The sequence below is a fragment of the Lycium barbarum genome, chromosome 9 (genome assembly GCF_019175385.1).
Source record: "Lycium barbarum isolate Lr01 chromosome 9, ASM1917538v2, whole genome shotgun sequence".
NCBI lineage: Eukaryota > Viridiplantae > Streptophyta > Magnoliopsida > Solanales > Solanaceae > Lycium > Lycium barbarum.
Genome location: NC_083345.1, coordinates 108,926,607 through 108,953,349, shown reverse-complemented (window position 1 = coordinate 108,953,349; position 26,743 = coordinate 108,926,607). Strand labels below are relative to the sequence as shown.

The window sequence follows — 26,743 nt, the reverse complement described above, 5'->3', positions numbered from 1 at the left end:
CAAATACTACGAGGGACTTGTGGTACGGAGAATTCGACAAATATGCTATATTAGTAACTTTGCTAAGCTCTAAAAAAGATTTTCTTTTCATCCAGTTGTAACTCCTTTTAGTTAATTAAAAGTCTATTGCACATACTTATAGTCCATTTGTACTTTCGTAAAAGTTTTGCTTATTCAATTTCTTAGCCAAATTAATAAGAAGTAAATATATAACCTCTCTATAACGACATCCGCATATAACAACACCTCTCTCAAACAATCAAGTTTTTTTTGAACGATTTTTTATGTTATATTTTAATTCTCTATAACAGCATTTCACCTATAACAACAACAACCAACTTTATAACAGTACGCTGTTTGTAAAATTACCCCTCGTATAACAGCTATTTATTTTTTTGGTAATATAATAATTAACCATCTTTATAAAAATAAAATATCTATGATTAATAATAATAAGTGTAGAGATTTTGACCAAATATTTTATCATTTAATACACTATCTATGACAAAAAATATCATATGATATATTTTCATCATTAAACGATTTTCCTTTGTTATACAAAGTGTGATTAAACTTGGAATTTGGCAATTAAAAATGAAAATTAGATTTTATGCATTTCCCCCCCTATAATAGCGAAGTATTATTTAAATGTCAATGCTGTTATAGGCGTATAACCGTCATTCTCTGTAACAATTGAAAAATTTCGAACCTAATGATGCTATTATAGAGAGGTTTGACTGTATATTGGAAATTGCTAGGTTTAACACGTTATTTTCTCTTTACTAAGCAGGGGCGTAACAAATCGATCAAATGAGAGACTAACAATTTATAATTAGATGAATTCCAACCATTGTCTGTGAATAGGAAGAGAAATAATAACCAACACTGAAATCAATAAACAAATGATCCATTCTGAGACATGCATTTTCTTCAATTGTATGTATGATAGTTTGATTAGTTATGAAGTTCAAGAAAATAAGAGAGACTTTTAAATTATGTATTTTAAAATTAAATATATGTATAATTCATAAGCAGAGTCAATTTTTTTAGTTTATGGATTCTGAACCATAATTATTTTGTTTTACTGGTATTTTTTTAACATACATATAAGATTGAGCCAAAGCTATTGTGTCCGGCCAAATCCATATCCTGATCTATGCCTCCGACTATAATATATCAAAATCCCTTTTGAATCTTGTGATCTTTAGCATATGATGTGGATGTTAAAATTAAAAAGTTACTAAATATAAAAATAATAATATTCTTTTTTAAGTAAAAGTCCATCAAATCTCCCTTAACATTTTTTATTTAGAAAAAACACTCTCTTCACATTTTGTATGCGACAATAAACCCCCTTATGGCTCTAGAAATGAGTTGGATCATGAATTGTTTCATTTAGTAATTAAGGACTCAATTTGAAATTCGTTTTTCATATTTAACAAGATACCTTTTTTTTTTTTTTTCTTTCTCTTTGTGTAAAGCTTTCATTCTCAAAAAGAAGAAGCTTTGGCTTTAAATGCCTTTTAAAAAGGGAATTCAGAAGTGAATGAGAAGCTGTCAGTGCGTCAGCTTCCACTTCCCTTATTTCCTTTTAGGAAAATCTTTTTTTTTTTTCTAAATATATACTGACAATACCAACCCCCCACCTCCACGCATGTTAGAGAACATAGGTTGTAATAATTTAAATATTTTGTTTTCTTTAATACCGGTACAAGTTTTGAAACAAAGTGATCATTAATTAATGAGGTACCAGAGTGTGCAATTCCATTAACAACAAAAATTCTAAGTTCAAGTCTCATCATCATTCATTATATTTTTTTTTCATATGCTTAGTATAAAATAATCATGAGAAATTGTGGGTTCAAGTCATCATTTATTATAGACACAATACAGAGATAAACATCTTAACTTGACCTTAACTGATAACTAAATACTCCAACTTTGAGAATGCACATTTAGACTCCTCAACTCGTTTTGACTGTGTCTTGTGGATGCCGAGTGTGGACATGACACATAATGGAGACGAATTGAGATGTCAAGATATAAATTTTCAAAATTAGAGTGTTTACTTGTCAGTTGAGGTCAAATTTAGATGCCTATCAATGTATTATGCCTTTATTATAAGCAACGGCATAAACAAAATTTTACGTGTATTATCGATTTATTGTCACAATTTGGCCAGTGAGTTGGTTTATGTCTAGGACTATTGTATTGATTTTTGATACTTTAGTTTATGTCTAGGACTATTGTATTGATTTTTGGTACTTTAGTTTATGTTTCAAGCTGATATTTACTTTGTTATTTTTAAACAATGAGCCAATTGCATGTATATACGACTTGCAGAGCTAGTAAAAGGGTAAATGTACTTTGTCGAAAAATTATACTGAACAAAGTAAAATTATTAAATTATTTATAGACCATTGAAGCCGTCGACATAAAGGGGAAACTATTGTTCTCAAAAGTTACTTTAGGTAAGGTGACAAGCTAAACCAATTAGAACATTGTAATATTTTTTGGATTCCCAGACATAAATTTGACTCCGGTATTGATATACTCATATTGCTTTTTCCATTCTAAAAGTGGAGTATATATTTATACAAACATACATATATACTTCATTCGTCCCAATTTATGTAATATAGTTAGAAATAAAGGAAGGCTATTGGATCTTGTGGTCTAAAATAAGCCAAAGATATTTGTGTGGTTATAAATTATCTAAAGGTAAAATTTAAAGTTAAATTATTATCAAACAAGGAAATATAACATTCTTTTCGAAACAGACTAAAAAGAAAAGCGTAACACATAAATTAAGGACAAATTAGGATAGGGGGAGTATATAATACCTCCCACAACAACCCTTTCCTTTTCTTTCATCAATTTTATATTCACGTAAAAACAAACACAGAATTACATTAAGCAGTTGCATTGTTTTTTTTCCTTCTTTTTTTTCAGTTGTGTATCAACCAAACTTTTTGTCATAACTAAGTGTGATCCTTCATAGATTCCCTCCTTTTTCTCTCTGCTTTCTTTGTTCCAAAAAACTCTGCAGTAACTTTGATTTATTTTTTTCTCATTATTATTGATGCCCATGCATCTATCAAAGAATAATCTCACCATAATATCTCTCATCAACTCCATCTTCAAAAACTTCAACTCCCCTTATTGGCCTTTTCTTTACTCCTTTATTTTGATTTTTTTTGAGTCTCCAACACTCCAAATACTTCATTTTTGGCACCTTTTTTTGTGTATAATATAGTTTTTTTACACAAAAACAGAGGAAAAAACAGAGTTCTCTGTTTTTATTTTAAAGGAACTTTCTATTTGTGGTATATGATTGATGGAAAGTTCATCTAGTATGAATATTAAAGAAGGGAATATGAATGCTTCAAATTCATGCAGTGTGAATAATTCAATAGGGGGAAGAGATAGTAATTCTTCGCCTACAAGTTTCCAGCAAAATCAGGTTTCAATGGATTGGACTCTAGAAGAACAAGCTCTCTTGGAGGAAGGACTAGTAAAGTAAGTTAATCTTTTTAAGTCTTGTTGTAGTTGATTTCAGAAGCGAAGCCAAGATTTGAAGCTTATGGGTTCTAGATTCTAATCTTTTTAAGTTACTGGTTTCTAAATTTAGTAATATGTACATATTCGATGAATTTTTAAGACAAATACAGAGTTTGAAATGAAGTTACTGAGTTTGACCGAACCTGTAGCCAACACTTTGAGATGATAAGTTTGTTGTTTATATTTGTGGGGTTGTCTATTTATGGTGGCTTGTTAATTATTTGTTTGTTAGTTGTGTTTGTCTAAGCTTTGTGATTGCTATAATGATTTAGTCAATTTGATGTTTTAAGATGATAAGCTGTTGTTTCTATTTATGGGTTGGCCAGACAGCCAGTTATGGTGGCTTGTCAATTATTTGTTTGTTGTTGTGGTTGTCTAAGCTTTGTGACTGCTGTAATGATGAATTAGTCAAATTTTGCATGTGAAATTTGTAAGGGTAAAATATACAGTCTGTAAAGATTAATGTAGCTTATTACAACTTGCTTGAGATTCATTTGTGTGGACTAAAGCAAATCAAGTACAGTTGTTGCTGTACAAATAAATATTTTTTTTGGCTCTTTCCTTGCTTGAGATTCTAATTTATAAGTTCCTTGTTTTACTTCTTTCAACAGTTAAATGGTACTTCAATAGTTATTTAACAAAGCTGTAATATTTTTGTCTGTTTCCATTTGATTGAAACTGAGAAATTCAGGTATATTTGCTCTAATGAGTAGTGTTCTCTGGTTCACTTTGTCTCATAGAAATACCTGAAAACACCTTAAATTTATTAGTAGTACCTAAAAAGCTGCTTATGAAAATTGTATAAGTACTCCCTCCATCAATTTTTACTTATCCTGTATACTAAAAATAGATGTCCACTTTTAATTGTCCAGTTTGGAAAACCAAGAGATAAATTACCATTTCATATCTATTTTACCCTTATTATTAATTATTGAGTTAAAAACTTTAAGGAATTGTTAGTGGTTGCACAACTTTTAAAGTATGTTTAATTGATTTCAACCATTAGATGACTTACTAATAATTAGGGGTGATTTAACAACATTGTCATTTTATTTATGGCTCCTGAAGAGGTGTGCCAAGTCAATACAGGACAAGTAAAAATGGACGGAGGGAGTACTTCCTTACAATCTACTACACTCCCAAACACCTCATTGAATCTTGGTTGGGTGGCTACTTCCATTGTGTTTTATTTTCTGGACCACAGTTCAGAAAGTTGGCAATGGTTCAATCTTTTGGTTTTAAGGGAATATTCAATCAACTTGTTTCCTAATTGATGTTGCTTATTAGTTTTTGTAGTATTGGATTGTAAAATACTAGTTAGGAGACTTACGGGTTTCTCCTGAGCGAAAGCATTTACGCAGCAACCACGACTTGTGTTATCAGTAGCAGGAATCCCCACAAGACGGATGAGCTCCTTTGTTTCCACAACCTAAAACTCCTCTATATTTTCTCTTTGTAAACCCTAACCGTCATAGCAAAACTTATTTTTCCAACACCACATAATGATGTATCTATACATTATAGGTAGGGTTTAGGAGGAGGACAAGCTAATGGGATAACAGGTTAATTAGTTTTCAATTTAGAGTTCAAGTGACACCCCCTCCCCCCGCGCATATGAAGTATAAGTGATTTTGGACCATTCTGGAGTGACTTTTGCTTACCTTCTAAAAAGTCTTTTATCAAAAAATGTAGCCTCTGTAGTAAACATGGAAATATAGCATCCAATAGCACTACTACTTGGATCATTCCCTTGAGAATTGCTGATCACCTAAGCCACTTGATCCAAATCACTGGTTTGCAGCAACTGTGTAGTTTGAAAGCCTCGGACAAAAATGACAGCTTGAACGTAACAAGGTTCTGAAAGAAGACAAGCCTTAAGGCAACTAAATCTCTAAAGTGTATCTTATGGAGATAGAAAATGCGAGACATGAGAGAAAAAATGAGAGCACCACGGAAAATCAAGAACATGAGGATAATATGAACTAAACCTATTATTATCCTATCTGTCCAGAATAGCCTCCGGCTCCTCCTCAGATGTCATATTCTGATCAAGCTTTACTGTGTCCAACTATAATATGTGGGACCTATCCTCATGGTATTTCTTCAGCATAGAAACATGGAAAGCCGGATTAACACCTGTCAAGCTAGGTGGAAAAGCAAACTCATAAGCCACCTCCCCAATACGCTGTAGAATCTCAAAATAAAGTTCTTGAAGTTAAGAAAAGAAGCTAAATATCTCGGTCATCAACATTTCTAATTACTACTAGTTGGTTTATAATACGATTTGAACCTAGTTTTAAAATCTGCTAACATCTAGTATTAGAAACAAGGATAAAAGGATGAATTTCAGGCTGATGTTTCTTTACCTCCTATTCTTTATCTTGTCAAAGTTGTTGGACTCTTATTTCTTTTTTAAGTTACTTTACTCGAGGATTTTAGAGTTTATTTGTAAGCTCTATTCCTCGGATAACTAGTGCATCCAGGCAATAACTCACAAATATCTGCAGATATGCCTCTGAGACGAGCATATCCCGTTATGCAAAAATTGCAATTATGCTGAAGAGCAAGAGTGTTCGTGATGTGGCATTACGATGCAAATGGACCACGGTAAGTGTTCCTAGCTGCTGCATTTTTGATATATTAGCTGAAAAGGCTACCTGAACTTGATACTTGACGAAAATATAACCAGAAAAAGTAAAATTTTTGAATTTGTTACTTTGCAATAAAAAATATAGACAAGCATACATCAAGCAATCAACTACACCTCAGTCCCAAATAAGTCGTAGCTACTACTAAAAGCATAGAAATTCTTAACCACAATATAGTTATCCTCTTAAGTGAACTCAAAACTCATTTTATATTGGACATAATCTTTTTTCATCTGCATCTGTTACAAGTTTCACAGTAAAATGCATTGTTTTCTGCATATTGACAGGCATAAGAATTTCATTTCTAAAATCCTTATAGTTGTAGTTATTTGGTTTAGAAGAGTTAACATATAGCTATCATATTGTTTAGCTATAATTCTCAAATTCTTTGGAGCAAGTTTTTCTCATTCTAGTGTTGTTGTTGACTCTGTTATTATCCCTGTAGAAAAAGGAAAACAGTAAGAGAAGGAAGGATGATGCAAATCTATTGAAGAAAAATAAAGATAGAAAGGTAAGCACTTGATTTCATGTTTTTTCATTGATAATGTTTTCCCTATCTGTTTGAGCTCATTTTTGCATAAGTAAAATATATTAATGAAAACACCACCATGTGAGTCCAGAGATCTGTACAATGATGAAGGACTAGAATTCCTCTCTATGATAGGAATTCATAAGTCCAAGAATATATTGCGCTCCAAATAAGTTTGAAAAGATAATCCAAATAATGCAAAGAGTTTAATGTCTATACTCGGACAATGTAAAAAAAACTTCAATACTATCAAGTCATCTAAAAGATAAATAACTACAGGTAACCATCCATAATAAGTGGGATTAGGAACTTGGAAAATAAGGTACGTAACCTACTACAATAAGTTAAAAGTACTATGATACCGCAAAAATTCTTTATGCACGCCGCCAGTGTATATAAGTTAATAGGTGTAGGAATATCCGGATGCCCCTCTGCTTTCTCACACTCATAGAATCTTATGGATTGTATAAGGGAATGCCTCATGCCTGCTGCATTTCACATGTAAAACACATCACTTCTAAAGTTACATTATTCTTCCACAAAGCTTCTCTAGGCTACAAAAGTGTCTTTCTGAACGATTATTCTCCTCACTGTGCTCGTGGTTTAATGAGAGTAATGGAGAAAGGTTCTCTGAGCACAAAAACATTCTCCTTGGATGGCTATTCACAGAACAATGTTGTAAGACTTTCAGCAAGAGCGGCGTCTTAGATCCTCTAATTAATACTTAGTTCCTTGTCCACCTGTGTTAACAATAAAACTTTGTACTTGGATATTGTGAGTGAAAGGATTTTCAAGGACTCACTGCTTCCTGCAAGGTGAACCTTGCATTAGTTGTGGCAACCTCAAAAGTTCTGTCCTCTTTTGTCAACTCGCTTCTTTTCAGATGTTGACATGATTTGACCCAAGAATTTTCTTCCTCATTGAGGAGGGGGACTATGAGCTTGTTTGGCCATATTTTTTTTTTGTGTGTTTTTTTTAAAAAAAAAAAAAAGAATCCAAATAGCGTTTGGTCATACCATTGGACTGATTTTTTGAAAAAAATAAATTTGAAGGGAGTTTTAAGTTTGAAAAAGTGGTTTTGATCATTTTTGAAGTGAATCTTTTTTCCCACTCACAAAATCTCTACCTTTTTTCAAGTTAAATGTACGTCCAAACACAACTTCAACTTCCAAATACTCTTTTTCAACTTTTTTCAACTATAGTTTTTTTTTTTATGTCCAAACGCGTGCTTAGAATGTTAAGTTGCTAATATAATTCAATGAATGTGATGTAAGATCCATGCTTAGATATGATAGGAACGATGATTAAATTCATCTGCTTATAATGAGTCTAGAAGCCTAAATATCATAGTTAGGTGGCTTAAGGCAAGAAAATGGTCATAGATCTCTCAAGCTAAAGTTGTTGTATCCTGGTGATCCATTTGGCTGCCCTCGGAGCTGCGCATTATACCTCCCTAGTGGGTCTAAAATTTAGAGTTCAATCCTTAAAAGTTCAACAACTTTCCCTACAATACTAGCACCTCCATTGTCACTCAACAAAAATTTCTCGAAATTATGAAGATCATGTTTCAGCTTGGTCTTTTTTCTCTTGCATGTTTTTAGAAAGTTGTCTGTAATGAGTCTGTGGGAATTCATCACTGCTGTTTTAGTCCTTTTTGTTTGGCTTACTTTGACGTGTACTCTTAAGGCTCAAGGAACGTGTTACATTCTTTTCTCAGGAAAAAATGACTGATCCTACTGCAGTGTCGTCATCCCCCGTTGTAATGCACCCTGGTTATGCTCCATATGCTCAACGAGTGGTTTCTAATAAGAGTGAAGGTTTCGCCTCGTACCATGGTCAGTTTTGCTTCTCAAGAATAGCCAGTAGATTAACATTGCTCAAGAATTTTCCTTTTAAGCGGATATATGAATTATGTCTTGTTGGTTGTTAATCATAGCAAACACAGGACTTTGCATTTTAAATTCTTTCTCAATGTTTAGCTCTATACTAGAAGCGATGGAAACTTTGACGAAACTTAAATCTCCGAAGTATTAAGAATTTGAGGCCCCCTACTAGTATGGGATTGAAGTATAGTTGTCTAATTGATTATTAAGAATTTGATGCATTTAATGATACATGCATTTCCCTGTCATTGAAGATTTTTGTTTTTAATTTGCTTTTAAGTTTGATTATTTCTTGTCTTTCAATAGAAATACTGTGTAGCGTTCTGGATACTGTTCTTGTCTTTCCAACGTTTTCTCAATTTAAAGTTTTGTTTGTTTTGTCAATAAAAGAAGGGAGAATTGACATACAAGTGAGATGTGTGAAGATACCAACATAAGTTTTAGACTATCTTTTTTCCTTGGAGAAGGGGTAGATGTAATATGAATTTTAGAACTTCTCTAACTAGGTTGTAGTATTACTAGGCCCTGTAAGAATTAGTTCAACATGAGATGACCAAAAAACATTTATGAGGAAGAAATTATGAGGAACATACATGAAGCCCTAACTGTCAAGGCTTAAGCCTCATATTATGGAGCAATTCCTTGCAAAGTCTAACTTTTAAAACATAAGAATAGGATCTGGATGTTGAAGTTAACTAAAGAAAGTGATGAAAAGACAAAACATAGGGTGGTGTTTGGTATGGTATGTTTCCAATTTTCCCATGTTTGAAAACATTTTTTCTAGGAAAATAAGTTCCTTAAAAATGAAGAAATAGACTTCCTAGTTGAAGTAGGTAAAACATGTTCTATAAATGATATTCCACACTAATTGTCACCTCCTACCGTCCAACAAACACCACCCTTCCCCCATAGCCCCATCCCCACCACCCCATACTTCTATTCCCAACCCACCCTCATAGTGTTTGTTTAGATCATATACAAATGCTTTAAAGACAATATTTCTACGTACTTACCAAGCACAAGAAAATAAGTTATTTTCTAGGAAAACATTGTCCTTCGTACCAAACACGGGGGAAAAATACTAGGCCTAAAATCTGGTATGAAAAACACATATCAATCATTACAGGTAAATATTATCATCTTGTTGTAGAAAAAAGAGCTATGACTAGAGGTCTACAAATTTCAAGGACAAACCCCTGATATCTCAAGTTAAAGCATCTGATAATGTTCTTCTCATCTAGTTAATTCCAAGCTCTTTATTCTGAAAAAAAGAATTTTGTTCTTTGCAGCCACAGTCAATGTGACCACACAGCTTATTCATCAAAATGCTCGGATCTTCGAACAGATTTCTGCAAATCTTGTGACACATCAAGTAAGTATGCAACTTATCCTATATAATTTCAGTTTTTTGCTTAGAACTGTCACATAACAACTACTTTGCACCTGGAAAAAGTTAACAGTCTCGACTCTCTTTGTTCACAATTTTCTCTTCCAAATACCAACTGATGTTTCACAGTCAAGCTATTTTAACAGAAAGTGCATCTCTTAACTAGGACGTATTGCCCTTTAGAGCCAGAGATACGAGTTTTCTTTACTTTTCTAACAAACATTTAAGACACAACATCTTTCTCTTACTCTGGAGCATCGTAAATTAAGTTTTTCATGATTTTATGGAGATCGTGAATAACCTTGTGCATTTTCAAAAGTTATAGAGATCTTGATAGTCATATTGACTTTCTTTAAGTAGTAGCTATTCCTTACCTTACCTCCCGTGTTGAAGGGCTTGTCTTCATAGTCAAATAGTCTGCAATTTGCCTCTTGATCTTAGGGGTCATTTGGTTCAGATGCTAGTAATACGAGGATTTGTACGGTTAAAACTAAGGAAGGGATTGTTATCCGTTGAATAACAATACATGAGATGTTATGTAAGGATGACCTACTTTAAGGATATTTTTGTCTTTAAATATTTCATCTCTGAAGTGCTAATACGATATTCTTATTCCACATTCCGCCGCATAAAATAGATAGATACTCTCATAACTTAATACAAGTATTATCTATTTTTATGGTCAACCAAACGTTGATTTAGGAAAACGGGAATTATTTATTCTAATACCTCCAACCAAACATTATACTCCCTCCGTTTCAATTTATATGAACCAATTTGACTGGGCACGACATTTAAGAAAGAGGGAAGACTTTTGAAACTTGTGGTTCAAAATAAGCCTTGAAAATTTGTGTGGCTATAAATCATTCATAAAGTGAATTTGTTTCCTAATTAGGAAAGAGGTCATTCATTTTGGCACGGACTAAAAAGGAAATAGGTTCAAACAAATTGAAACAGAGGGAGTATTATTTTATGCGGGATTTTATGCTGGCAAACGACCTCTTAAGGTGTTTCCTTCCTAAAACCTATCTGCTGTTTCAGAATTTGTTCATCTGAAAATATTAACCAAACTTAGGATACCCCTTTTACATGGAACCTATGTTCTCAAGATTCAGAAAGACAAGTTGTTTTGATTCATTTTGTCTCATCTACTGGCTAGGTTCTTAGTTTTCTCTAAGGGAACCAATATCTTGTTCATTTCGTGCTAGATATTCAAATGTGTGAAACTCACATGAAGCTACAAAAGATAAATATGTCACTTGGTAATTACAACAAAAAAACTGGAATTAGAACAAAATTTTCTAATATCTGTCGCTAGCTAATCCTTTGCTAAATAGGATTAGAGACAGAATTTTCTGTTTAGCTCCAGAATCTGTCTGTCTCTAATTCCTATCTTTTTAGTAGCATATATATAAAGGTATATAAAAGCAGGACTACTGATGTAACTTGAACTTTTCTCATGGTAGCATTAGAAGTTCCTTTGTATATCTTGAACATGCATTCTCAAAGGACCTCCCTCTCCCTAATAGTCCCCCGCTGTACACGACATAACTCTACCCTTATTCTTTCCCCTTCTTTCTTGCAGATACACGAGAACACTCGACTTTTGTGTCAGGCTCGAGATAACATCTTCAATATTTTAAAAAAGTACGTTCAGAAGTGCTCGATCTCTTGAGTGTGCCTGTTCCTTTACATCTTTTATATTGTTTCTGCAGCACTGCCCTCATTCTTGTGATTATTATGATTCTCATGGATGTGCTTCACGATGTTCAAATTTTCCATGGGAAATTAAGAATTTGGATTATTTCACTTCAACTGGTTCTGAGTTAATTTGTTTTTCAGTGCCTATTGTCCCATTTATCATGATCTTCTAATAAGAGTTTAACTTCTCTACACGACTATCTACCATAAATTTTAGGCTATCAGCTCGCCTAAAAGATTACTATAAATAACCATCCGTAAACAGTAGGAATGATAAACTGGAAAATGAGGCAAGCTACATACTACAACAGGTTATATAGATAGCATGAATTCTTTACACGAAAGTGTGTATAAGTTATATCCTTCTGATAAATCTCATTTTTCACTTGGGATCCCTCCTAAAAGGCAAGCATTGCATAAAACTCATACACGATCATTGAGTGAACCAGATACTCTTTTTTCTGGGATCACTTGAGAGTTTTGCATTACTTGGATTCTATAACTAGTTTTGTTCTTTACTGGCAGATTGAATGAGTCATCCTGCACGCTGAAGCAGATGCCACCACTCCCAGTTAAGTTGGACGAAGAACTCGCCAACTCCATTCTTCCCCGCTCAACTCATGCATTGGGGTGATGGTCGATCTCACCATAGAAAATCGGACGTCCACGGCTATTGATCTTTAGATTTTACCCAGGGAGAAATGTCATCTCCACTGTGAGAAAGAGAGAGAGAAAAAAAAAAGGAACAAAGAGTCGACTGAATCATGTACAATTTTGGGCATACTGTGTAGTGTGTACTTGCCTTGTTGCTCCCTTTCCTTGGTAAAGACTTTGTACAGTAATAAAATAGAGTTTAAGTTTTATGCACAATTTTTCATACCATCAGATTAAGTTTTTGGCCCCATCATCATTTAGATGCTGAACCTTGCTTTGTTTGGTGAGTTAATGTCAGCTAAACATCTGCCAATTCTCACTTTGTTTTTGTTTTTTTGCCTACCTTCATCTATTTAGACAACGTTCTTGATATTTACCTACGAGTACTTTAAAGGATACCGATAACTGTTTATCACATTACTATTTGTTGGTAGTTAAGACGGACGAGGGCCCTCCACCATATAGCTATATATAAAAATATAAATCTGAAATGCGTTTCCCAAACACCAAGATAAAAATAGTTATGAAATAAATAAAAGCATGGGAAAAAAGAGCTTACAACTCCTTCTACAGTGGAACCAAAAATATTACTATTATTGACTAGATCTTACATGTCATTGAGCCGAAGATGTGGAGAATGTATATATCTGTGAAAACCAATCTTTTCATTTTGGACACAGCCAGTAATTGCTGCAGTTCGAGATTACAATTACAAGATTAAAAGCAAACAAATGTCCGAGGAAATTCGCTAAAGGGACCTCCTTCAACCAAGTAATGAAAAGAAAAACGCACCCATCAGACACCGATAAATACAAACAACTAAACGAATACAAAGAGAACCAAAATGATAAATTCATGGAAATGGGGATAAAAATATCACCAGCATGCCAAGATATTGATACCATTATCAGATGTTCTTAACTGAAGGAGGCCATGACAATCTCCTTTGGCTCATACTATCACCTTTTGCAATTTCACTAACTTCTTGCGGCTCACTTTCTTGCCTTCTCAAGCTTCCAACTGCTAAATCATCGAAGCTTGATTCTGTTCTCCACGGGGGAGGAGTCACACAATCAGAATCTCCAAGTGTTGTTTGAGAAGGATCGTTGCTTGGTGTTGTAGACAGGGAAGAAGAATGACCAACTCTCAAAGCATGCAGAGTTGCAATTGACTCTCTCATAGCAGACATGGCTTCAAAGAATCGGGTGCTAGATGCCAAAGCGACAGGAATTGGGCGAAGCATTTCCTACATTAATTAAAACATCAAACTTGAATATCAAACGCAACTTGGTATCTTACCTAAGATTATTTAATCTTGCTTTTCCTATCCATAAATGTGGATTCATGAATTTTTTTTTTTTTTGATAACCGTGGTGTCCCGGCTAGAGCGCGTACCTCGACTAATTCCATGAGATACCTGCCACCTCTCACCAACAACAGGTACCAGGCAACTCTATCTACCAAGGCTAGGACATATAGGAAGAAATGACTTTGTGTTTTTGTGAATACATGAAGTTCTATTACATGCTTAATGCAATAGATCCAAGCATACCACAGAGTAAAAGCTAATTCGGGGCCTTGAGAAGGAATAATTTTGTATCCCATGTGTACTTATAGAGGGTTCAACTTACCAGACATGCAATCAAACAAGAATGCAACACTACACTAATGATTTCATGGGTTCCTAGTTCCTTTAATCCTTTTGCAGTTGCAACATCTAAAATCAGTCTTACCTGAGCGCACATACAAACACGTTTTGCTTCTATACAGATTCAAAGACACTGACATCTAGCTGCATCATACATCTCCGTGTCTAATTGACATAGCTCCAGCTAACTACACCACACATCATTTTTTTTCTTTTCCATATTGAGTTTTACAATTTTCTTTCCCTCAAAAGTGTATGTAGAACTATAGTGACATGCCTTCCACACAACAAAACTCAATATTTTCTTGCATCAGACAAATAGGGAGCAAAATATGAGCAATATCAAGGACCTGACTGTCACCAGGACCGATATATGGTAATGTGACGAGGCCATTTACTCTTACTGATTCATGAACCCAACATAAAATATAAAATAATAGCTTCCATGCAAAACATATTACTTTTAGTACAACATTACGAATAATACTTCCAACTCAAATCATCAAAACAAATTAGTTTTATTTTGACATGTGAAGAAAAAGTTAATCAGCAGAATTGGAAAAAAGAAGTGCATACCCCCCATACTGTTGGTGGTTCTTTAAAATTCTGACTCCATTGAAAATCTGTTACAGAGGCCGTTAAAGCACCATAGTCACTAGCAGCCCTCATCAGCAATTCTGAAAATTGTTTCTGCACAATTCAATTACATTAGGCATCTATTGGCTCGTCATGTGTCTGAATGATTAAATGAACAGTTTTAAAAGCTAAAGACTGGTACAGAAGCATATCAGTTCCTTCTCTCAGGGATACTTAGAGACATATCAGTCGAAACTGTAATTACTGTGAATCAATGTTTTATAAGGTAACTATTGAAGAGTAGGGTGTTTTAGAGGTGAAGTGTTTATGTAATTAAGAATTTTATGATTCGTATCTAGTTAGTTCCTCGTCAACTAAACATAAGATCTAGGTTGCATCCTTATTTTGATAAGGTAATTTTTTTTTATTAATGATTGCGGGAACCCCGTATACAAGTACAGGCAGTATACCAAAACAGAGAGAACCTACACCAAAATATGTATGTATAGTTTTCCATGGAAGAAACCCAATCTATACACATAGGAACCTCATGGATATACCAAAAAGAAATAAAAAACAGAGGACTACTTTGCAATTTAACAAAATCACTACCTACTCCTTCAAATGCTCACATGTTTCTCTTTCCATAGAACCCACATAATGGCTAATGTAGATTGCATCCAACAGCTATATAGGTGCTCTTGTATTCCACTACCATCCTGTTATCAAAACATCTGCTCTTTTTTTTTTTTTTTGATAAGGTAAAAGTTTTATTAAAAGGGTACCGAGAAGGTACTAAGGATTACATAAACAAAACAAAAAGCACCAGAAAGAAACAAGCTACTAGACTTTCCTTCCTAATAAGTCTATAAAATCCATTAGTTGGTCCAGACTTCCTATTGAACTACTCCTACACCAGAAGAACAAATTCTGCAAACAACTATCTTTTATTCTAGAAATAGGAGATCTAAGTCCTTCAAAACAGGCCTTGTTTCTTTATAGCCATATTGTCCAGAAAATGCATAATGGAATAGTCCTCCATATCTGCTTGTTCTCTTTATGTGTAACCTGTTGTTGCCAACTTTGTAATAAGCCTCTCACATTCTGAGGCATAACCCATGTAATTCCACAGATACTTAGAAATATTTCCCAGCACTGTTTGACAACTCTGCAATGTATAAACAGGTGCTCCACTGTTTCTAGATCTTCTTGACACAAGTAACATCTATTACATAATACAAAACCCCTTTTTTGCAGATTATTTTGTGTTAAACATGCCCCCCTTGTAGCAATCCACCCAAAGCATGCTACTTTAGTAGGAGCCTTAGTCTTCCATAACATCTTCCATGGCCACGAAACCTCCCCTTGACTTGACTGCTTTGTTAACTAACTGTAACAGTTCTCAACTGAGAATTTATTGTCCTTGCTTGCTATCCAGATTAGGAAATCCACTTTACAATGATCAATATGAACTGATTCTATTTGTTGAAGCAACTGGCAAAAGTCCTCTATCTCCCAATCATTTAAATTCCTTCTAAACTCTAGCTGCCAACCAGAATTTGAGTGAAAATCTGCCACATTGCCATTCTTTTTTGTTGAGCAATTGAATAGAGTAGGGAATTTGTCCTTCAGGCATTCATCTCCAACCCATAGATCTGTCCAGAAATTTATTTTAGCTCCATTGCCCACCTCGAATCTGGTGAACAGCTTGAAACCTTCCCAGAACTTACATATGTCCTTCCATAATGCACTCTTCACATTTCTCCATTGATCCTTCTTTCCATGGATTGCATTTATCAGCTCTTTCCAAACTTCATTACCTTCCATACAGTACCTCCACAACCATTTGAATAGCAGACTTCTATTGTGAAGCTTTAAATTCCTCACACCCAGCCCACCATCCTTCTTATCTTTCATAACCGTCTGCCATTTGACTAAATGAACCCTTCTCTTTCCTGCATTACCATCCCACAGAAACTTATTTCTAATTGAGTTCTTTTTGTTTTCTCCATTGCAACTGGTATTGAAAACATAGACATTAGGTAAGTAGGCATGCCATCCAATACACTACTGATGAGAGTCACATCCGCCCCCAAAGGATAAATATTGCTTTTCCCATGGAGTGAGTTTGTTAGTACACCTGTCCAGAATACCTTGCCAAGTACTAAGATCATTTCTTTTTGTCCCAGGTGGAAGCCCTAGATACACAGTGGGAAATCTTTCCACCTTAATCCCAGTATGTCAGCAAATTCTTCTATGCATTCATCCACATTAATGCTGAAAATACTGCTTTTTGTCAGATTTATCTTTAGTCCAGTGACGGCTTCAAAGGTTAGTAAAATCCCTCTGAGATACAACGGATGCTTTCTCTCTGCTTCACACAACAGTAGGGTATCATCAGCATATAGAATATGAGAAATGGTCACATTATCACCACCAGTTCTTCCAAAGCTCATTCCTTTTATCCAGCCAAAACTTTCTGCCCTCCTTATCATCAGGCTAAAAACTCCCATCACCAAAGTAAATAAATAAGGATATAACGGATCTCCTTGCCTCAATCCTCTTTGAGATTTAAAGAAACCATGTGGGCTCCCATTGATCAAAATGGAGAATCTAACAGTGGATATACAAACCTGATCCATTTATCACCAAAATTCATCTGTTTCAAAATATTCAGCAGACACGACCAATTGACATGGTCATAAGCCTTTTCTAGATCTGCTCCTCTTAGTTTTTTTCACTCGGTATTTCAAGTTTCAAAGGGTTACAAGACAAGGACTACCCAGAAGCTCTCTGGCAAGACCTCCACAGATATGTGTGTGTCAGAGTGGGTGTTTCATCAATTGTCGTTGTCTTATAATTTTTAATTTGTGTGTTGTCAATACTAAAGTGCTTTCAAATTGGGAACCAATGGTGCACATAATAGCAGATGAACAAATAGTTAGAGATTTCATAGAAAATAATATTCATTTTTGTTGATAAATCAAAAATAGCAATAACAAGTATCAAATCAGGGAAGGAACAGATTTATTTTCAAAACATAATAGGACACTAAAATTGGTTTTACAATTTCATGTTTGTCCAACATCGCAGCTTTAAGTTCTCATGAGGTGATCTTAACATGACGTTAGATTAAATTAAGAGTATTTAGCAAACTAATTGGTAATTTTCAATCTAGAGAACTAATTAAAATTGTAAAAACAGGTATACTAATACAATTTTTACATTTTTGATAAGTTAGCTTATACAATTTTTGGTGTGCTCAAAATCAGAATTAGGACATGGTCCTTTAAAAGAATTATACCCATACTTGTTCTGTTTGGCCTCTACACCTGAAGCTACAGTTTGAGGATGCATGGAGTCAACAGGGATGAAATCTCTTTTTTAGAAGATTGTTGTATGACTGGAAGATTGAAAGGTGGCTGTAATTCTGAAGACATTAGAGGTCTTTCATGGTACACGAAATTTTGAGGACTCAATGGATTGGAATGGAAGCAGCAACAGAAGGTACACAATCACTCTCTATGAGGTATTGGTTACATTGACCCTGACTGGCCTTGGAAATTTAATTGGAAAGTCAAAGCTCCATTAAGTTGTCTGTTTTACATGGTAGGTTGCAAGGAAAGCTTGTTTGACACACGAAAATCTTCAGAAAAGGGTGATACAGTTGAGCTCCAGGTGATTTTGTGTCAGGAGGCGGCAGATAACATTAGCCATTTATTTCTGCATCGCAAGGTCACTGACATTTTAAGGCGATTATTTTTGCCTTTGGTTGGGGTTAACCTAAAGATACAAAGGACCTTTCGCGGACTTGGAGCAATGCAACAGGAAGTATCAGATAGAAGAAATGGTGGAATTTGTTTCAGCTTGCATATGGTGGACTGTGCGGAAAGAAAGGAATGATAGGTGCTTTGAAGACAGGAGCTGCTCAATACAGGAAATTAAGACCTGCTTTTTGTCTTTTATATTCTGGTGTAAGGAAAATTAGTTTAGAGGACGCAGAAACAATTTTTGATTTTTTTGACTCCTAGCAGTTTTTGGACTAGGCCTTTTGTAATTGGAAATACAGATACCAGCACCATTCTTGGTGCTGGTGAAGATAATGCAACCTTTTTCAAAAAAATATCCTGAAATATGATATAGGATATAATATAATGAATCTAATCCTAAAATATAATGAATCTAATCAAATGATATTTGACAAAAATTCTTCCACATACCTATGTTGTTTTTTCCTGATCTCTTTAGTAGTCAGTATATGTATGAACAAGCATCTATCCAAGTTCTAGATATTCATGGAAGATAAACTGATCTTATATTAAAGTTGGAAAGTAACAAACCTGATATTCAGCTTCAACAGGAATGCAATCCAATGAATATGGTTGTTGAAGGCGAGCAATTATGCGGTCCTAAAAAATCCACAGATCTTTAAGCTAACACAGCAGCAAAATAAAGCAAATAAGGAAAGAAATCATAATTACAAACAAATAAATCAATAAATAAGAGGATTCTATCATGTAATTCTGCAATTGTATGAAATTTGCTTAACTACACACCAAATAAAGTTGGCAATGCTCTTTGCTAGACAATGCAAGTTTTCTTAACTCAATTTTCTGGTCTGGTCTCAGGGTAGGCCTCACTTTCTTCCCGTGCATTTCAATAAAATATTCTCCATATTAATATTTTGAAGGTTTTCACATTACAAGGAGCATTCATGTAAGGCCACGTAACGTCATATAACTAGTTGAGACTCACTTGAGTGTATCAAAGTGCTTTGGGAAGCATGAAAGCATTGACAAATGGAACAACATCAATCAATTAACGGAAAGAGGATTGATGCCTCCCCATGATACGAGGGAATTTATTTTAATTTCAAAAAGGCGGACAAAGGAGATCACGATGAAATACATGAATATTACCAAATGTAAAACAATGCAGAAAATAGAAGCTAACATTCAGATTAGGTCAATTACCTTATTCTGAATAACGTCCTTCAAAATAGTAGTAATCCTTTGCAATGTTTCAATCTTCTTTTCCATTTCACTGACATGTGTCAGATGAGCAACATTTTTGTCCTCCTAAAGTTGTAGCACAGTGCTATGTTAGTTCATGATATCATCTAAAAGGCTGAATTTTCAGGTAACCAAGTGATGAAAATAAAATATCACTATTGTTAGTCCTTGTAAACTCAATTTACAATGTCCAATGTAGTACTCTAGGAGTCCACTATGAGGAGACACGAGGTGAAGACCCACAAAAAGTACAGATTGAGCTTAACTTATAGCAAGGGAAGTGGCAAACCCTCTCTGTGCACAATCAGGTCAAGATGCTTTCTAGTGTTAAATAATTAGGCTTTTCCTGAATGTAGTATATCATCCGGGAGATTGAGAGATTGAACTGCAATGATCCTCCCTCAGATTCATGTTCATGCAGGTCCAAGTCAAATCTAGAATTCAGTAAGTATTCTGCATTTAAGTTAGACTTAGACAAGTTATACCACTGAACTTATGTTGTCCCCCAAATGAAACGAGTATAATTTTAGAGGTACATGCTTATCAGAAAACTCATTGCATTTATAACAGTCACCCATCTTTACCAAATCACCAAACTATTAAACTAAGCTGCCAACCCAATGTGAGCTAGTCTCTAACTATAATGTGAAAGCTATTTATGCACCTGAATGCACGGATGAAATAGTAAACGATATCTAACAGGTATTAATTAATACACAAACAGATAATTGTATATGCTGCGAGCATTTGTTAGCATTGTTCAACGATAGAATGATCTTTTTTTTTTCTTGGTTAAGTCATATTGATAGAGCGATTTCCAAACTCAAATTGGTCAGACAAAATACGTGTTCACACACAATTACAAGTTTAAAACCTAGTTTAGGAAGTTCTCGAATTAACTTGAACGATCTGGTATCCATGCCCTACCTAAACGGATAGGACATTTGTATATTAGGGCCAACTGAAAAGTCCAATTTGGTATATATTCACATTGTCAGGAAGGGCGCTCACTAGATTTAACGCACTACATCGTGTTGGATAATTTTAAGGAACATGTAAAACCTTAAAATATAGATGAAATTCATTAGAATCTCAACAATGTCACCTTTCGACCTTGAAGTTCCACTTGTAAATCTGCAATCTTCCTTTGAACAGCCGTAAGTTCCTTCAAGACCCTTATCAAATCATCACCATTTTCGCCAGTGGTGGTGGATAAGTTTTGGATCTCCTCCTAAACAAGGGGAATGTTGTTGAATTCCAATCAATAAATCTCAAATTGTGAGAGCAAACAAAGTGCAGTAAAAATATAGGGATGAACAGAGAGAGAAGCAAGGACATATTGAAAGCCACTCAAATAAACACGCAACAGAAAACAAAAGAGCAAGGAAAAGGAAAGCAACCTGCAATGATGAAAGGTCATAAACACGAAAGCACAGTTAAACTGAAGCACTAAAAAGCACCTAAATTGAATTTTTCTGTTTAAGCAGCATGAAATATTCACTTTTCCAGCAAGAACGAACTAGACTTTTTATCTTTCTGTTTGAGCCAGCTTATGCACACCACGACTAATCCACTGAGTAGCATGTCCAGCCTACAAGCACAGATTTCCCTGATAATCCTGCCCACCAACAAAGCTGGATCAAGAAATCGTGTAGAATCTTGAGGTAAACCATGTAAATTTCCCCCAATTCCAAACATTTCTTTGCAGCATTCTACAGTTGCATCTCATTTTGACTTGAAGATCTTTTTAACCATTTTCTTTTCCCTTCATCAAAGCCTAAATGCCTTAGGGTGTGTTTGGTATGAAGGAAGACATTTTCCAGAAAATGTTGGAACATGTTTTTCAATTTCTCTCGTTTGGTAGGTCAACAAGTTCCATAAGTGACATTCGAAGTTCATTATCTCCTCCTTACCCACCCAACACCCGAACCCCCACCCATTGACCATCCCACCTCTCGCCACCTCCGAACCCCAACTCCCCACCTCATCCTATCCCCATGGTATTTTGCTAGACTACATATAAATGCTCTTGGCCCAAAAAATTTTGCTTACTTACCAAACACTAAATAAGTAAGAAATCCACTTATTCTCCAAGAAAATATTTTCTAGGAAAACAATTTCCTTCATACCAAAATGCCTAAGTAGCCGTTTGGCCATGAATATTTTTTACATTTTCCTGGAGTTGAATTCCGGAGTTTTCCAGAATTTGAAAAACACCAAAAAGTTGTTTTCACTTTTTACACTCCAAATCACTCACAAAAATTAAAAAACAACTCCAATTTGTATCCATGGCCAAACACAACCCCAATTTCCAAATACCATTTTTCACTTTGAAAACAAAAACTAAGTTTTTCAAATTTAACAATCTTCATGGCCAAACGGACCCTAAATGTAACTTCCAAAACCATTAAACTTGCGCACATCGCATCAAAATCGATCTGCCGTAAAATGGGAATTCAGCAACAAGTTTTCAATTGCAATTACTACAACAATCAAATTATGAACTTCTAAATACATACAGAATTCCCCCCAAGAAAATCAACAATACAAGTCCCAGTTAGGCAGTAAATTCTATAGTAGTAATTAAGAAACTAAAAGTAGGGAAGTCCTAAATGCCTAAATGTAACTTTCCAAAGTGCATCACTATCAATTCAATCTGCAGCAAAATGGGAAATCAGCAACAAGTTTTCAATTGCAATTATTACAACTATCAAATTACGCCATACCCCACTTGTTGGGTTACACTGGGTATGTTGTTGTTGTTACCTAAACCTTGGTGTTAATGGAAGATAGCAGGTACTATGTGATTACTAGCTTTTGATTTCTTGATTAAAAAAATAAAAAAAAAAACTATGTGGATTAGTCAAGATACATACAAGCTGATCCAAATACCACTGTTATCAAGAGGACAAATCAGGCATTTCTCACAATTTATTGTCAGAGGTGAAAGCAAATTCAAAAATTCAACTATCCAATTCCACTTCACTAGTAATTTCTAGAGTTAACGGTAAAAACAAACCTGAACTATCACTTTTTCATGAATTTCCTACCTGAACTATCAGGTGTGCTAGTTTCAGTTTCCTACCTGATCTATATCCAACTATTTTTCAAAACACACCTCAACTACTAGCTTTAATCATTATCTCTAAATTCTACATAAAATAAAGTCTCAAATTACAATTACAAGTGAAATGTAAAACAAAATAACGAAACTTTTTTTCCACGGTATGTTGTTGTTGTTATAACTATCAAATTACGAACTTCTAAATACATACAGAATTCCCCCAAAAATGGGCAATAAAAGTCCCAGTTGGGCAGGAAATTTTATAGTAGGAGTACTTAAGAAAGTTAAAAAAAAAAAAAAAAAAAAAAAAAAAATCTTTATGTAGTCTCTAAAGATGTAAATTTTACATCTTTAGAAGTTGGCAGAATATGTAAAGACTTCGATGAAAAACATTTTGCTTCATACCAAAGAAAACACACCCTAAAATGTAAGTTCTAAAACCATTGAACTTGCGTGAATCAAATTAGGAAGTTGTAGATACCTGTGAATTGGGAAGAGAGAAACCGAGTTCAGAAGCAATGGAAAGCGCATCAGACATTCCACCTACTCTTCTCATTGGTTTCCTTCCTACCCATGTTGTTGTCGTTGTTGTCGACTCGCTTCCCATCATCGGTTGTTGTTGGTGTTTCTCTCTTTCTCTACAACGTTTACTATATTACCAAACTTCAAAATTTTCAACTTCGAAGTTCAAACAACTCCGATCGGGTAGATCGTTTCAACGATAAAGTTTCCTTCTAATTATCACTTACAACCCCCCTGGGTTTGGGAAACAGCACTGAGCCCCCCTCGTTGTTTGGTATGTGCGACAAACACAAGGCGAAATTGTGTATCGACATTTTGGCAAACAATACATAAATATTAACTAAAATGACCAAAGTGCCCCTTAAAGGAACTTAGAGTGTGTTTGGATTGGTTTTTTAAAAGTAACTTATGAGCTAAAAGCTAAAAGCAAACAACAACAACATACCTAGTGTAATCTCATAAGTGGGGTTTGGGGAGGATAAGGTGTACGCATACCTTATCTCTACCTTAATGGGACATAGAGGTTGTTTCCGATATAAAAAAAGCTATAAGTCATAAGTTGGAAATACTTTTGTACTTTTCTTGCCTAAAAGTATCTTTGCCAAATACCATTAAAATTAAAAAAGAATTTAAAAGTCAATAAGCACTTAAAATAAGTCAATCCAAACACCCTCTTAATTACTCTATGCAACCAGATATCCTCCGAAAGCTCTTCTTTAGATGGCTTCTAGATAGTAGTAAAGTAAAGTGAGACTCAGTTTGCTGCATTTTATGGGACACCATTACTATTTGAAGAGTCAAAAGAGTTTTCTTTTGATCACAATTTTTTTCATATACCAAATATTTTGAATAATTATTTATTATAACTTATGGTAGTATTTTTGTTTTGTAGTTTCTAAATAAATAGTAAATTTTATTTTAAATAATTTAAGAGTTTATGTCCGAATTCATACCGATCAAAAATTAGAGAGTAATATACTTCGAATAGTTATGCTTAACTAAAAGTCTGCTGGAGGGGGCAGACTTTGCCTTGAGGCATATATTTTATTTTTTTTACTTTTCAAGGAAATTTTTTAGTTATGCCTTAACTAAAAGTGTGCCCCATAAGACATAACTAAAAGTATGCCCCATAAGACGGAACTTTTCCTTAAGGCATAACTAAAAGTTTGTAGTAAGGAAAAGTTCTGCCTTATGGGGCATACCTTTTTTGTTATGCCTTAACTAAAAGTCTGCCCCATAAGGCATAACTAAACTATGTCTTAAGGAAAAGTTCTGCCTTATGGGGCAGACTTTTAGTTATGCCGGATCCGGCAGAACTTTAGCTTTTCCTTAAGGAGTGTATGTCGGATCCGGCATACACGCCGCCTCTCAGCCCTGTCTTGCGAAATTATTTTTTTATTTTATGCCTGAGCGGAGGTTCGAACCCAAAACCTCAGGTATTCGCCCACCTTTCCAAACGAAGGGCAAAACTTAAAGACCACAAGTATGAAGGACAAAATTTAAAGACCACAAGTATGAGGGTCAAAATTTAAAGACCACCCCAAAAGAAGGTTAATCCGCGCAAAAAAAAAATGAAATTATTTAAGGATCTCCTCTTGCTCCTCATTAGATTATTTATCCGGTTCATATTATATATTATTTTTTAGTTTTTAAGTTTAGTTTAAAATAAATATTTTTTTATATAATCAAGAGGGTGTTAATATTCTTATTTTAATTTTATTTTATTTTGATAAGCGAATTTTACATAACAAAAAAGGGAAAATACATTAAAACCCCCCAACGTATAGCCAGATTAATTATGACGCACCCAACCTTTGCGGGCGACCTATTACCCCCCAGTATTAATTTTTCTGTATTTTTGTACCATTTTTTAACTGACGTGGCAAAAAAAAAATTGAAGCCCAGTTGCACAGTGGAGAGTGTTGCACACTCACCGCCACGTCACTGCCACTTCTTTTTTTTTTTTCATTTGATTTTTCTTTTATTAATTATATTTACACTAATTAACCTCTAATTAACCATTAAACCATTAATTTTGTCTTCTTCATCACTAAACTCTTCTTCTTCATCACTAAACCCTTCTTCTTCTTCTTTTTCATTTCAAGAAATCCATCAACCCATTTTATTCCTCCATTAGCACACACACATTCAACCTATTTTCTTCCTCCATTAACAACACACATTCAACCCATTTTCTTCCTCCATTGCTGCTGCTGCTGCGGTGGCGGCGGTTGCTGCTGCTGCTGCGGTGTTGCTGCTGCTGCTGCGGTGTTATTGCTGCTGCTGCGGTGTGGCGGTGACAGCGGTGGTTGAGGAGAAAGAAGAAGAAAGAGAAAAATAAGAAAGAAGAAGAAAGAGAGGGAGGGTGGGGGTGGGTGAGAGGATAAAATATAAATAAATTTTTAAAAATTAATTTTTATTAAAATATCTTGTTTGGACCATTTTCACTCGCCATAATTTTTTTTTGTCACGTCAGTCGAAAATGGTACTGAAATACTGAAAAATTAAGACCAGGGGGGGGGGGGGGGGGGTAATAGGTCGCTCGCAAAGGTTGGGTGTGTCATAATTAATCTGGCTATACGTTGGGGTTTTTTTTTTTATGTATTTTCCCTAATAAAAAAATATACTAAATAAATCTATTTAATTAAGTATAATTTAGTAAAAAATACTTGTTTACTTTATACAGGTGAGTTATTTCTTAAGAGATGTGCAAAACATATTAAATTATTTATGCGGTAGAAAAATAATTGAATTATGTGTCTTTATATTATGATCAACATTTATAAATCTACTCAAGTAACGTATTGATTTTCGATCTCAATCTTAAAACGTCATTGAAGCACCTAAGAACCTAATATTAGATAATCAAGAAATTAAATATTTAATTTTATTGTAGATCTCCAAGATTCATGAACGCAATATTACGAAAATAATCATAATAAATATCTTGAAACATCATTCATGGTCCTCGCATATGCTCTATCCCACGCTTGATTTTATTCCCTTTGCTCTCTCCTTTTTTTTTTTTTTTTTTTGGTATTGCCGGCTAATGACATATTACAATACATGCTTCTAGAGAAAAATTTGAAACTAATTAGTATTTTTTAATAACTGTATCCTGAATCTTAGGAGAGAGGATTGACCAACAACATATAAAGAAATTAATTTCACATATCATAATCGATCTCAGACAACTTAACACTACCGCATGTTAGGCGCGTCAACTAAAGTGTTCCCAACATCGAATTAATTAAGAATTGAGATCGAGGCATTGATACCATATATATATATATATAAAGGAGAGTAGTCTAGCTTAATATTAAGCCAAGTGGCGTAATATGAACAACCCACTTGGCAACAAATTCTATTTGCATTAATTATTAAAGAAGTTATTAATTGTAGTTCAAAATATTACCTAATTTAATAATCTTCTACTACTACTACTACTACTACTAATAATAATAATGATAATGAACTCACGTAATATAATCATACGATATTATCAACACATCAACACATAATAGTAGTAGTAGTTGTTAATAATAATAATGAACTCAC

At 34.4% G+C, this 26,743-nt stretch overlaps 2 protein-coding genes across 3 annotated transcripts; one reads left to right on the top strand and one right to left on the bottom strand.

The window, feature by feature from the left end:
- Positions 1 to 2,886: 2,886 nt before the first annotated feature.
- LOC132609349 (uncharacterized) lies at positions 2,887 to 12,735 on the top strand. 2 transcript variants are annotated; one of them, XM_060323290.1, is made up of 7 exons: positions 2,887 to 3,519; positions 6,069 to 6,168; positions 6,655 to 6,720; positions 8,456 to 8,573; positions 9,911 to 9,993; positions 11,594 to 11,655; positions 12,235 to 12,735. In XM_060323290.1, the coding sequence occupies exons 1-7, from the start codon at positions 3,338 to 3,340 to the stop codon at positions 12,341 to 12,343; spliced, it is 720 nt and encodes a 239-aa protein (XP_060179273.1). In that variant the 5' UTR covers positions 2,887 to 3,337; the 3' UTR covers positions 12,344 to 12,735. The 2 variants fall into 2 exon arrangements, with proteins under 2 accessions (XP_060179273.1, XP_060179274.1); XM_060323291.1 differs by lacking the exon at positions 11,594 to 11,655.
- A 274-nt stretch (positions 12,736 to 13,009) lies between these two features.
- Positions 13,010 to 23,484, bottom strand: LOC132609348 (AUGMIN subunit 2). Its single transcript, XM_060323289.1, has 6 exons — positions 23,145 to 23,484; positions 20,705 to 20,830; positions 19,561 to 19,665; positions 18,928 to 18,996; positions 14,588 to 14,701; positions 13,010 to 13,609 (listed from the first exon to the last, which is right to left on the bottom strand). The coding sequence occupies exons 1-6, from the start codon at positions 23,271 to 23,273 to the stop codon at positions 13,271 to 13,273; spliced, it is 882 nt and encodes a 293-aa protein (XP_060179272.1). The 5' UTR covers positions 23,274 to 23,484; the 3' UTR covers positions 13,010 to 13,270.
- Between the last annotated feature and the right edge of the window lie 3,259 nt (positions 23,485 to 26,743).

Excerpts from the sequence above, each read along its gene's own strand:
- LOC132609349 (XM_060323290.1), top strand. The coding sequence starts at position 3,338 with ATGGAAAGTTCATCTAGTATGAATATTAAAGAAGGGAATATGAATGCT. Across the intron at positions 3,520-6,068 it reads TTGGAGGAAGGACTAGTAAA|ATATGCCTCTGAGACGAGCA; the intron begins GTAAGTTAATCT and ends AAATATCTGCAG. Across the intron at positions 8,574-9,910 it reads AGGTTTCGCCTCGTACCATG|CCACAGTCAATGTGACCACA; the intron begins GTCAGTTTTGCT and ends TGTTCTTTGCAG.
- LOC132609348 (XM_060323289.1), bottom strand. The coding sequence starts at position 23,273 with ATGATGGGAAGCGAGTCGACAACAACGACAACAACATGGGTAGGAAGG. Across the intron at positions 19,666-20,704 it reads TGGAACTTCAAGGTCGAAAG|GAGGACAAAAATGTTGCTCA; the intron begins GTGACATTGTTG and ends CTACAACTTTAG. Across the intron at positions 13,610-14,587 it reads AACCACCAACAGTATGGGGG|GAAATGCTTCGCCCAATTCC; the intron begins GTATGCACTTCT and ends TAATTAATGTAG.